This window comes from Stegostoma tigrinum, chromosome 32 (genome assembly GCF_030684315.1).
Source record: "Stegostoma tigrinum isolate sSteTig4 chromosome 32, sSteTig4.hap1, whole genome shotgun sequence".
NCBI classification, from domain to species: Eukaryota; Metazoa; Chordata; class Chondrichthyes; order Orectolobiformes; family Stegostomatidae; genus Stegostoma; species Stegostoma tigrinum.
Window position 1 is genome coordinate 30,975,146 of NC_081385.1, and position 12,812 is coordinate 30,987,957.

General features: G+C 44.2%; 1 protein-coding gene across 1 annotated transcript in view; it reads right to left on the reverse strand.

Moving 5' to 3' along the window:
* slc37a2 (solute carrier family 37 member 2) overlaps window positions 1-11,632 on the reverse strand; it is a 53,026-nt gene extending 41,394 nt beyond the window's left edge. The window contains exon 1 of the mRNA XM_048562379.1: window positions 11,137-11,632. Coding sequence (XP_048418336.1) covers window positions 11,137-11,198 — 62 coding nt within the window. The 5' untranslated portion in view covers window positions 11,199-11,632. The remainder of the gene's footprint in view (window positions 1-11,136) is intronic.
* Window positions 11,633-12,812: the final 1,180 nt, after the last annotated feature.

Genomic DNA, 12,812 nt, shown 5'->3' on the forward strand with positions numbered 1-12,812 from the left:
TATATAAAAGATTCTAGCAGGACTAGATAGGGTATTTGCAGAATAATGTTCCAGACAAGCAGGGGGTCCAGAACTAGTGGGTCACAGTTCATAAATGGCCTCTCCTGTGGTTTATGAACTGGGACCAAAAAAAAGTCGTCACCTACACAGTGAGCCTGTGGAAGTTGCTGCCACAGGTGGTGGTTGAGGCCAAACACTAAGTTTAAGGAGTTACAATTCTTGAAGCTAAATGGGATTGAAGGGTACAAAGTGAAAGCTAGATGATTGCTTATGACGATACTGAATAGCAAATCAGGCTCAATAAAAGGCTGAATGGCTCATCCTTCCTAATTTTTAAAAATGTTCCTTCAAAAAATTAATCGTCCCAAAAGGTACAATATCAAGTGGGATAATAAAATGTGAGGCTGGATGAACACAGCAGGCAAAGCAGCATCTCAGGAGCACAAAAGCTGACGTTTCGGGCCTAGACCCTTCATCAGAGGTCTGATGAAGGGTCTAGGCCCGAAACGTCAGCTTTTGTGCTCCTGAGATGCTGCTTTGCCTGCTGTGTTCATCCAGCCTCACATTTTATTATCTTGGAATCTCCAGCATCTGCAGTTCCCATTATCTCTAATATCAAGTGGGATGTGTTTTCTCAGTGAGAATTCAATTCAGTTTATAATGAAATGGGCCTGTTGGCTGAAATAGCACAGAGACACATGTAGCATTGGTGAATCAAAGTTAGCAAAGAAATCTTTTTCTAGCCAAGCAAGTTACTGACAAGAATAAAAAGGGAACCAGCGAGAAACCATGCAGTAACACTAGATGGGCCTTAGAGGAACTGGTTCCTTCACATGGCAAATAACTAGTGTTGTTTTCTCTTTCACAAAGCTACTTTGAGTGGTGTGTGTTCTTAAGATTTCAGATACACATGAAACTTGTCACAAAAGGACAATAAGTAGTACTGATAGAGCAGAATCATAAGCTTTTGATTAATAGTCATCCTCGAATGCTGAGGTTATCCTAAGTGTGGCTCAAGTATCTGAGGTATAAATTTAAACAACTCCACAACTTCAAATTCTGACAGCCTAACCCAGAGCCTTGTATCAGAATCTGCACAAAAACCCAAAGACAAAGACATCAAGCTTTTGAGGAGTTCCTGGATCCTTGTCTCAGTCTCAGGTATCCTTTAAGCCCACGTCCTGAATCAAACTGGTCATAAGACTGGAGACATAAATGTGTTGCAGAAATGTTGTTGTTGACTGAAGTCCACACAAATTCCCACATTCATGCTGCATCAGTTGCTCCCTTATTCCCACAGTTGAATTACCAGACCCATAATTCTGGCAAATTGACAATGTCTTGGTAAGCAAAGTGTTGACTCTGGACTGAAGCCAATGGAATGGGACGACATATCCTGGCTGAGCCCCACAAAACCTCACTGACCATATTCAATATAAAGTTTTAAAACACTGGTTTAATAGAGATTGAGAAATCAGTGTCTGAGCCAATTTCAAATTTAACATTAATAATGGGCATCTATTGCCAAATCTAAATCCATTTTCAGTCAGACCCAAACTGAAGTTTGGGCTGATCACAACTGAGATCACAAATGGGTAAATAGCAGTGAATAGGTGCCATTAATCCCAAGATGATAAACAGGACTGAAATGTCAGAGCAGAAAAGATTGTGACACCAAAAGCGTTAGCCAAAATAAATCACCTTATTTAGAAGTCTGCTAAAAAAGTATACAATTAAGCCAATTTAATGTTTTGTTTTAAGAATTCCTCAGTGGACTGGAGCAAAATTTAACTGTTAAAGATGGTCTTTGGGCAAGAATAGATTGGGAAGCACAGAACGAACACCACTGTCTAAATGTGATCCCATTTAATAGACAAAATTTATGAAGCTAAATGCCAAAATACAGCATAACAGATAAAGTGTGGAGCTGAATGAACACTGCAGGTCAAGCTGCATCTTAGGAGCACAAAAGCTGACGTTTTGCAAAGGGTCTAGGCCCGAAACGTCAGCTTTTGTGCTCCCAAGATGCTGCTTGGCCTGCAGTGTTCATTCAGCTCCACACTTTGTTATCTTGGATTCTCCAGCAACTGCAGTTCCCATTATCTCTGAATAAATCAACATAATAGTTTTCAATATGTAAACCTTACATATTATAGATCAGCATCTACATAAGGGGACAGTTAACTTCACCATATTCCTTAGTAACAGACATCTCTGAAGAGATCCTTTCCTCCTGCTTCTTGATCCATATGCATCCTGCTACAAATGTTCCTTACAAAGATAATAGCTGCTAATTTTTTTTCTTTGTTCATTCATGGGATGATGGAGTCACTAATTAGGCAGCATTTTATTGCCCAACCTTAACTACCTAGAGGGCAGTTAAATATCAACCACACTGCTGTGGGTCTGCAGTCATATGTAGGCCAGACCAAGGATGGCAGTTTCCTTCCCTGAAGGACATAAAAGTGAACCAGATGGGGTTCTCTAGAAATCGGCAATGAATTCATGGTCATTATTAGACCCTTAATTCCCGACATCTACTTTTTAAAAATTGAATTCAAATTCCACCATCTGCCATGGCAGGATTCAAAATTGGGTTCCAAGAACATTCTCCGTGTCTCTGGGTTGACTGCCCAGAGATATCACTAGGCCATTGCCTTCCCCACTCCAATTTTTCCACAAGATGTTGCCCTGCTCAATGCAAAAAAGTGGGGCAAGTAAGTTTTATTCCCCATTTGCAGCCTACACACGTGTGTTTCTGTATTATATTCTCATTTGGATCTATAACCATTACGTTGGATAATGCTATCATTTTTCATCACTGGATGAATTGTTTGGAAATTATGGAAACAGTGCCATGTACTTTCAAATTCTTTTGCTGCTTCAAAAAGTCAAGTTCCAACCAAAAATTAAAAAAAAAAAATCACTGCAATCACTAAAAATACAGGGTAACTGTTCAGGTTACATTTCCATCTCTTAGTCAACTCTGATACAGCTTTTGCAGCAAGGAACCCACATTTTGTACAGATGCAGGATGACTATGGCTAATTTCTCCAGGAAATTCGATGGGGCTGGGGGGGGGGGGGGGGGGGGGGGGGGGGGGGTGTGCACGGTGCGCGAGGGAAGACATGGGTGGAATGATACAAGGATCAAATCATTTCTGTTTACAGCCTTATTAGGACAGTAGTGAGTCTTTAGAAGTTATGACCTTTATAAGGATCATTAGAGATTACTAGAAGCCAAGTGGCCAGAAAGATGGGTGTTTTATTCAACAATCTAAACTTGTAACACTACTAAAAACTTAGTGCAAAGCGCTCCAGAGTTTCCAGTCACATGATCTCAAGTTAAGTTTGGTTAACTATTCACATTTTTATATCTAACATTTGTCCTATACTTAACCTTCAGTCACAAATTAAATTATGTGCGTTTAGTTTGTTTTTGAACCAGGAGAAGATTAAAAATCGAAGCTCCAGCTGCATTAAGGTCCAGTCCATACATTATCCACGAGAAAGATTAGCATAGTTGCTAGTTGGCTGTTTTGTGACGCAGAGCAACATCAACAGGATAATTTCCCAGAGTGACAGAAGTTACAACGAAGGCCCAACTTTGCTTCTGGAAAGTACGGCGATTCGAGATTTGACTGCCACCTCTCTTATAAGAGCACAGCTCTATGGTTCTCTGGGACTACAGCAGCCACTTAACTTGGAGTAAAGCAGAACAAGGGCAATAGTACTGATTTCCAGTATTCCTTTAGCCTCCGTTGGATTTTACTTATGGTACTAACAGACCAAATTTAGGAGTAGAAAGGACAGTTCACACAGTCAAAAAGCCATCAGTATTGCTGAGCAAAATTAAACCAACACAAACTCTGCAATGTCATAACAAGTCCAAATGTGCTGCAAAGTCAATGGTGCAACTCCATGCCTTAAAAACAACATAACAGTCAACAAACGCAAGTGCTAAACGTCAGTAATAGTAAGAAGCAAATGACAGACATGGAGCATCACTGCAAAGTTTGAGAATCTTTCTAGGCATTTTTTAAGTCAACCAGTTTGGCGATGTTGCCACACATCTCAAGTAGGCAAGACTCAAACTGGGGTCAGCTGGCTCCTCACCACTGGAGAATCATTCTTGTGCTCTAGCCTTAATCACAGGCATGAGTCAGACAAGATAAGAAAGGGCCAGAGAGAAAGTGCTATTTAAAAAGGACAGACATCCAGGGATTTTATTTTTTCAGATAATGCACTGTTTAAGAGCAGGGGAGGCAGATTTAAATATTGCAACTGTCAAATGGGATGGTTGAAGGGGATAAAATGGTTGAAAGGGAAAGTTTTAAATCAGACTAGAGGGGGAAGAAAAGTGAATTTGATTGCTCTCTCGTAGGCAGAATTAGCTGAATAGTACAATTCAGCAACCAATTAAGTCTGTAAAATGATTCTATTCCATAAGGAGTACTCCAATTTTCTTGAAGTTCTAAAGCAGTAATGCAAACTTTCCTGCAAGGACATATCTAGCTCACTTACTGCCCACAGATCAGTTTAAACTAATCTTGGTGCCATAGATCTGGAAAGCGTCTGTCTGAGAGCAAGAAACAATTTCAAGTCATGAGCACTTTTGACGAGGCGGTGGGGGGAACCTTCTTTTCTGTATTAGGAACAATGACAACAGAACAATGTCACACTCATCTCCACCTATCTGGACTCCCTACCTACGTCTGTAACACCACCCACGCCCTCCACCTCCTCCAGGACTTCCAATTCCCTGGCCCCCAACACCTCATCTTCACCATGGACGTCCAGTCCCTATACACCTGCATTCCGCATGCAGATGGCATCAAGGCCCTCCGCTTCTTCCTGTCCCGCAGGCCCGACCAGTCCCCCTCCACCGACACCCTCATCCGCCTAGCCGAACTTGTCCTCACCCTCAACAACTTCTCTTTCAATTCCTCCCACTTCCGACAGACTGACGGGGTGGCCATGGGCCCCCACATGGGCCCCAGCTGACTGCCTCTTTGTAGGTTACGTGGAACAGTCCCTCTTCCGCACCTACACAGGCCCCAAACCCCACCTCTTCCTCTGGTACATTGATGGCTGTATCGGCACTGCCTCTTGCTCCCCAGAGGAGCTCGAACAGTTCATCCACTTCAACACCCTCCACCCCAACATTCAGCTCACCTGGGCCATCTCCAGCACATCCCTCACCTTCCTGGATCTCTCAGTCTCCATCTCAGACAACCAGCTTGTAACTGATGACCATTTCAAGCTCACCAACTCCCACAGCTACCTAGAATACACCTTCTACCACCCACCCTCCTGCAAAAATTCCATCCCCTATTCCCAATTCCTCCACCACATCTGCTCCCACGATGAGGCATTCCACTCCCGCACATCCCAGATGTCCAAGTTCTTCAAGGACCGCAAACTTTCCCCCCCCAGTGGTCGAGAACGCCCTTGATCGCGTCTCCCGCAACACATCCCTCACACCCTGCCCCCGCCACAACCGCCCAAAGAGGATCCCCCTCGTTCTCACAAACCACCCCACCAACCTCCAATACAACACATCATCCTCCGACACTTCCGCCATCTACAATCCGACCCCACCACCCAAGACATTTTTCCATCCCCCACCCCCGTCTGCTTTCCGGAGAGACCACTCTCTCCGTGACTCCCTTGTTCACTCCACACTGCCCTCCAACCCCACCACACCCGGCAGCTTCCCCTGCAACCGCAGGAAATGCTACACTTGCCCCCACACCTCCTCCATCACCCCTATCCCAGGCCCCAAGATGACTTTCCACATTAAGCAGAGGTTCACCTGCACATCTGCCAATGTGGTATACTGCATCCACTGTACCCGGTGTGGCTTCCTCTACATTGGGGAAACCAAGCGGAGGCTTGGGGACTGCTTTGCAGAACACCTCTGTTCTGTTCGCAAAAAACAACTGCACCTCCCAGTCGCAAACCATTTCCACTCCCCCTCCCATTCTTTAAATGACATGTCCATCATGGGCCTCCTGCAGTGCCACAATGATGTCACCCGAAGGCTGCAGGAACAGCAACTCATATTCCGCTTGGCAACACTGCAGCCGAATGGTATCAATGTGGACTTCACCAGCTTCAAAATCTCCCCTTCGCCCACCGCATCCCAAAACCAGCCCAGTTCGTCCCCTCCCCCCACTGCACCACACAACCAGCCCAGCTTTTCCCCTCCACCCACTGCATCCCAAAACCAGTCCAACCTGTCTCTGCCTCCCTAACCTGTTCTTCCTCTCACCCATCCCTTCCTCCCACCCCAAGCCGCACCTCCATCTCCTACCTACCAACCTCATCCCACCTCCTTGACCTATCCCCTCCCTACATCCCCACCTATACTCTCCTCTCCATCTTCGGTCCGCCTCCCCCTCTCTCCCTATTTATTCCAGAACCCTCACCCCATTCTCCCTCTCTGATGAAGGGTCTAGGCCCGAAACGTCAGCTTTTGTGCTCCTGAGATGCTGCTGTGCCTGCTGTGTTCATCCAGCCTCACATTTTATTATCTTGGATTCTCCAGCATCTGCAGTTCCCATTATCACTCATACTTAATATGTTGTATTTAGTTTATTCACGGTTTGACAATTCTAAACCAATCTAACCCATTGTTATACGTTACACCAGATGTCGAATAAACCACGAGTTTTTGCCACATGTTTCATTGTATTTTGGCCAAAACTACGGCTGGCTGGATAAGTGACCAGGCTGAACAAGGGGAAGTACTTTTTGAAATTATGTTGGTTCTAAAGCCATTTCTAGAAGTGGTTTGACCCAAACACCCAAGACTGGTTATAATCCCAGTGTGATCTTTTAACCACATGTACCATTGGTTACAGGGTTGGAGGAGACGGCAGGGACATGGGTGACAGTATCTGGCACTGCTGCCTCAGTGCGAGGGGCCTGGGTTCAATTTCAGCCTTGGCAAAATATACAATCTACAGGATTGAAATATATTGTTTAAGACCTTTCAGCTCCAATAAATAACCTCCTTTTATCAGTTGCAAAACCAAGGCATGGAATCAGTGCAGAACACATCTAGCAGGACAAATAGCATACAGGAGAGAAGGTGGCATTGGGATGTCAGCAGATCAGTACTCCAGAAGCTGATGTTAATATTTGAGGACATGGGTTCAAATCTCAATATGTCAGATGGCAACATTTGAATTTAAAAATGAAAATCTAATCTAATGGTAACCACATAATCACTTGATTGTTGCAAAAACTCATCAGGTGAACTAATGTCCTTTAGACAAGGGAATCTGCCACCTTTACCTTGTCTGGCCTACGTACGACTAGACCCACAGCCACACGGTTGATTCTAAACTGCCCTCTGGGCTAATGCTTGCCCAACAAGTGACAATCAAAACCCCATGAAAGAACAAACTTTACATTATAAAAAGACAATTCTCACTATTTTCAGCACTATATCTGTGCAAGAAAGGCTGAGGTATGTAATCAGGTGACTCCAGGTTTGATTTTAAAAGCCACAAGTCAGGGGAAATAAAGTTGCAGAGTTCCACTGTCCTGCAGTCCACTAAACAGGAATTATTGGAGAAAGTTTAATAAAAGGGGTGGTTTCTATTCTGCTGAAAATCAGTCCTACTTACAAAAACTATAAATTCAGCAACATTATGCAATGCCAGAAGCCCTACGCTTGGATATAGCAAACTGCTGCGAGTTGTTAATGTTACAAAACATCCATACCCTTCCGCACTAGTTCACCTCTGTTGGAACATGAATTAAAAATCACACCCAAGAATCTTCAAGCACTTTGCACATCAGCCTCGTACTTGCTACTTAATTGTCTTTGCCCTGCCACACACCTCCCACCTAAAATCCATCCTTCAGACAAGGCCTTCAGCTACTTCCCTCAGTTAGCCCTGACCCCTCCTGAATTCTAATGCCCCAGCTGCACATCATGCTCCAAGCCTACGGAAGTAAACAGTCAGACCAAATGAACCAATGTTCTTTGTACTGTTGACTCCAATGCAATCCAAAAGGTATAACACAGTAAAAGCAACAAGACTTTAGAAGTATTTCTTTAAGTACTTGTGGAGCATGTTTGAAATTGTGAATGGTGGTTGTACAAATGCAATTACTTCTTCAATTTAAAATATTACAGTTTTTAGCCAAATGAACAGTTGTTAACTTCAACATTTTAGCCAAATGTTAACACAGACACACACACACACCTCAGTCTTTCAGATATTCTATTACATCTCACTAATGTCAAGCTATGGATGACTAGCAGATGAAGGGAAGCGATTGAGAGGGGATGGGCACAAGAGAACAGGAAAATGTAATGTCAGCAGTTTCAGTTCTGTTACCAGTCAGCCAATATAACAAAAACAAACTTTTGCTATACTTATTTCAACAAAATATACAGACATCAGACCCAGCTGCATTTACATTATAATACGAATCCCTGCTGTGAATGGCATTATGTACCAATTATCCAAAGACAGCCATTTAGTGCAACCCAACTGAAGCAAAGCAGAGCTGCGTTACCTGTCAGAGAGCTGGTATGTTTCCAACACAGTTTAGTCTTTAAATACAACAGCCTGGGGTGGGCCATTCAGGCCCTCAAGCCTGCTCCACCAGTTGATAAGATTATGGCTGTGGCAAAAACCACATTTCTGCCCACCCTGGATAAGCAAGGGAGTGAAAAGGTTGGCAAATTTACCCACCTGACTTAGTTATTCAGAGAAAGACTCTACACCCAACTCCTTTACAGGAAGAAAGTGCATTCCAAGGATTTCGACCCTTAAAATTCTCATCTGTTTTGAATTAGAATCTCAATGGTGTGGAAACAGGCCATTCAGCCCATACCAATGGTTTGAACAGCATCCCACGCAGACTCTCACCCCCTACCCTATCCCTGTGACTCTGCTTTTCCCCATGGCCAATCCACCTAACCTACACATCCCTGGACACTATGGGCAATACAATAAGGCCAATCCACCTAGCCTGCACATCTTTGGACTGTGGGAGGAAACCAGAGCACAGAGGAAACCCACACAGACATGGAGAGAATGTGCCAAGTCCACAAAGACAGTCACCTGAGGGTGGAATTGAACCCAGGTCCCTGGTGCTAACCATCAAGCCACGGTCTAAGTGGGCAACGTGATTTTTAAAATCAGTTTGAAGTATGTGAACATCATTTTCTAGATTCTCCCATAACAGAAAACATCCTCTCCACACCTACTATGTGCCTCAGGATCTTTCATGCTTTAGTAGTCACTATACAAAGGAGACACTGATTTAAAAAAACTGCTTCTCTGCATCTTTAAAGTTGTAGCAAAGCATTCTTTCAAGGAGATTCAGTCAATTGGAAGACTAGGCGACAGCTACCCATCATAATATCACAAACGTTCAACTGAAATGTTTACGTGTGCTGAAAAACTATAGAGCATGAAGTCTCCTCAGTGCTTGCCATATTCTGAACATTGGCTAATAAACTTACCTGCACCATTGTGTGCAAAAAGCAGTTCTCATACAAGACAGGAAGGGATTCATGCAGTTTGAGGGGCACAAAACCATATCAAGCCTGGGACTAGGGGAGGCAGGTCAGCCTCAAAATATGCTCTCAGCGTCAGTCCTGGGACAGAACTTGTACTGCTGGTATCGTTCTACACCACAAACTCACCAGCTAGTTAACCATTATGCCTAAACCTCAGACATTTTTTTTTCCTAATATATATGACAAAATAAGTTAAGTCAAACAGCCAAAGTACAATGCCAAGCATGGTAAATGTGTGTTACAGAGGACAACTGGGACTACGTCTGCAGCAGTTTAAAAAGGGGCCTTCCCCCACCCCAAAAAAAGTCTAAAATATAGAAAGCCTTTGGTGGGCTGAATGTGAAGCTATTATTGTTAATCCAACTGCTTGAGGCAATCAGGTTAAATGCAGGGCATAAAAATACATATGAACTCTCAATGCTCAAACACCCGCTGGAATATTGTGCTACTGGAATGTTGGATCCAAAGTGCACAAGTGGCAAGCAATCAGCCCATTGCATCCAATAGGATGGAACAGGGATAGAAAATTTATCAAGCTTTGATAACAAAATAAGTGCGTGTATGTTCTTTGGACAGGGTGGGGAAACTCTATTGATCTCCCAGTGAGGAAGAAACAGTGTTTAAATATTAAAGACTAATGGGGCTTTTTCAGTTCTGCATTCCAAAGAGTCAGAATTTTACAGTGTAGGAGGCCATTCAATCCATTGAGAGACTATACCAGCTGCTGAAAAGAGCTATCCAACAAGCCCTACTCTCCAGCCCTACATCTGTACATTAGCTAGCTTTTTAAACCTCTCAGAATCCGCCTCCATCACTCTCCCAGGCAGTACTTTCCAAATTCTAACAAGTAAAATAGTGTCTCATGTCACACCTAGGTCTCACGCTGAGGATCTTGAAATTGTGACCTCATATTGAGCTTGAAATATTTAACTCTCTCCACTGATGCTTCTAGACCTGGAGTTTCTTCGGGATTTTGTGTTTTCCAGCGCGTGCAGTATTCTTGCTTCCATTGCAACACCATACAATTTTGCTCGATTATGTTTGGAAGTCAGCAAGAAACAGTTGGCATAATTGATTGAGAGAGAGACTGGACAGGAAAAGTGAAAGCCATCGTGATGGCTATTATACAGTGCGAAAAGAATGTGGTTATAACCAATAAAATCCACACTGGACACAGCAGGCAGGAGGTCGGAGTGTGGAAAAGATAAGGAGCACAGCAGCAAGCAATGACAGGCGAGGTAGGAGCACCGGAAGAACTGTGAAAGGTAACAGCTGCTTGCAGGCAAAAAAAAAGTAAAACCTGTAGACTGTGAACCAACTGCTAAGAGAGTGATTCGCACCAGAAAAGTAACAAGATGACGCACAGAGCCAGAAAAGTGGCATTCCTGACGAAAGGAAGATAGCCACACAAGAGCGGGAGCAAAACAGGCAGACAATAAAGCGACACACAACAGCACAGGCTTCTTTGTCTTTGCTTGGGGAGGGGAGATTTTTTTCCCCCCAGCTAGGCACTCGGTTACCGGGTAACACAGTCCCGGTTTCACCAGGACACCGTCCTATGTGTAAAACCCAGCACACAATCCTTACCAGTTGTCTCTGGAAAAGGCTTGAATACAGCGGATTCCCGGAGGTATCGTAGCCCTTGCCATGATTCACTCGGTAACGATGTTTATTTTCGTGCACAAAATGACACGATAGAACAGCAGGAGCGAGCTGGCAAATTCCCGCAGTGAGCCCCCAGGCTCGCCTTGTCAGCTTCAGTAATTGTGGCCCGGGGAATGGTTTTGAGAGCTCCGGGATTGAACCGGGAATAAGAGCTCCCGGTTTAAAACTGCTCCGGTCTCCATCCGGCCCCCGTGATGTAACAAATTACATGGAAACAATGCATCATGTAGCCAACCGCTGGGCAAGATGACAAACGTTACAGCAGGGAACGCTTCCGGAACCGATCAGCTGAGATGGGATTCAATCACATGAATGCGGTCATCGATGGGACAGCTCCAGACCCAGAACGTTTCCACCTTAAGGTGCATGTGACCCGCCGGAGAGTGACGAGAAAACACGCCAATAAACCTGACGAGTGCTGAGCTCACACTGGGTGGAGCTCAGAACGAAAATCTCAAACCCCTTCTCCATCTCAAGCAGCGATTGGTCGCTGCAAGCGTTTTATCACCGAGGGATGGTCAACGTTGATGACTCACTTGCTCGATGAAAAGTGCATTTGGTTTTCAGTCGGCCCAAACCGCGTTAAAAACTGCACACCCTTTAGATCAATCGGATTTTTTGATCACCGTAAGAAAGGCCCGGAGTTGAAGCCTGCGGAAATAGTTAACGTATAGGTGCAGGGCAGGCCAAGCAGCATCAGAGGAGCCGGAAGGCTGACGTTTCCCCAGGTTGGGGAGTCTAGGATCGAGGGGCACAATTTAAAAGTCAGGTGGAGGCCACTTAGGACTGAGATGAAGATGAGGCTTATTGCTCAGAAGGTGGTGAGTGCACCCCAGAGGACGTGGGAGCTGAGTTTGTTTAAAGTAGAAATTGATCGATTTTTGATTACCAGTGACATAAAGAGTCATTGGTATAGTGTGGATAATATACATTGAAGTGGTATTAAATGGCCCAGCAGGATTCCACAGAATGAATCTCTGGTCCTGCCATTTGGTCTGTCAGCCATGTGCCAAAATGCCCTCGGTTTCCCATAAATTACATCCCCCCCCCATTAAGTATTTATCCAATTCCTTTTTCAATGGTTATATTGCAGATCTTGAGGGGAGAGTACCAACCTTACCTCAAGTCTCTTCACTTTATAAGGCATAGGCCTACATGAAAAGTGAACCCAAATTAGCGCAAAAACCAGACACAAAGAACTGGTTGTCAGTGTTGAGCATCGAGGCCTCAGAGTCCAAACACTGATGATGGAATGCTACAAATTGTAGGTCACTCCTAGAAAATGTGCAGACATAAGACCCAGTTTCAGGACAGCAGATATGCTGGTAGTCACAGCATCCACCAAAATTAAAGGAGGTACCCTCACCAAACAATACTTCTGTTGGAGAAAATGCCTCAGATGTTGCTAGGAAGATCTGCCTAACCGGATGAGCCAGAAGTCACAGCATTTATCTTTATCAATGGATAGCCTGTTAATTGATACAGGAGCAAGTGTTATCAACCTGTCAGACCAGTTTCTATGGCTGATTGAGCAGCAATTACTGCCTAGAGATGAGATTACACGGTGCAAGTAGAATATCTGTGAAAAGTGTAGGAAT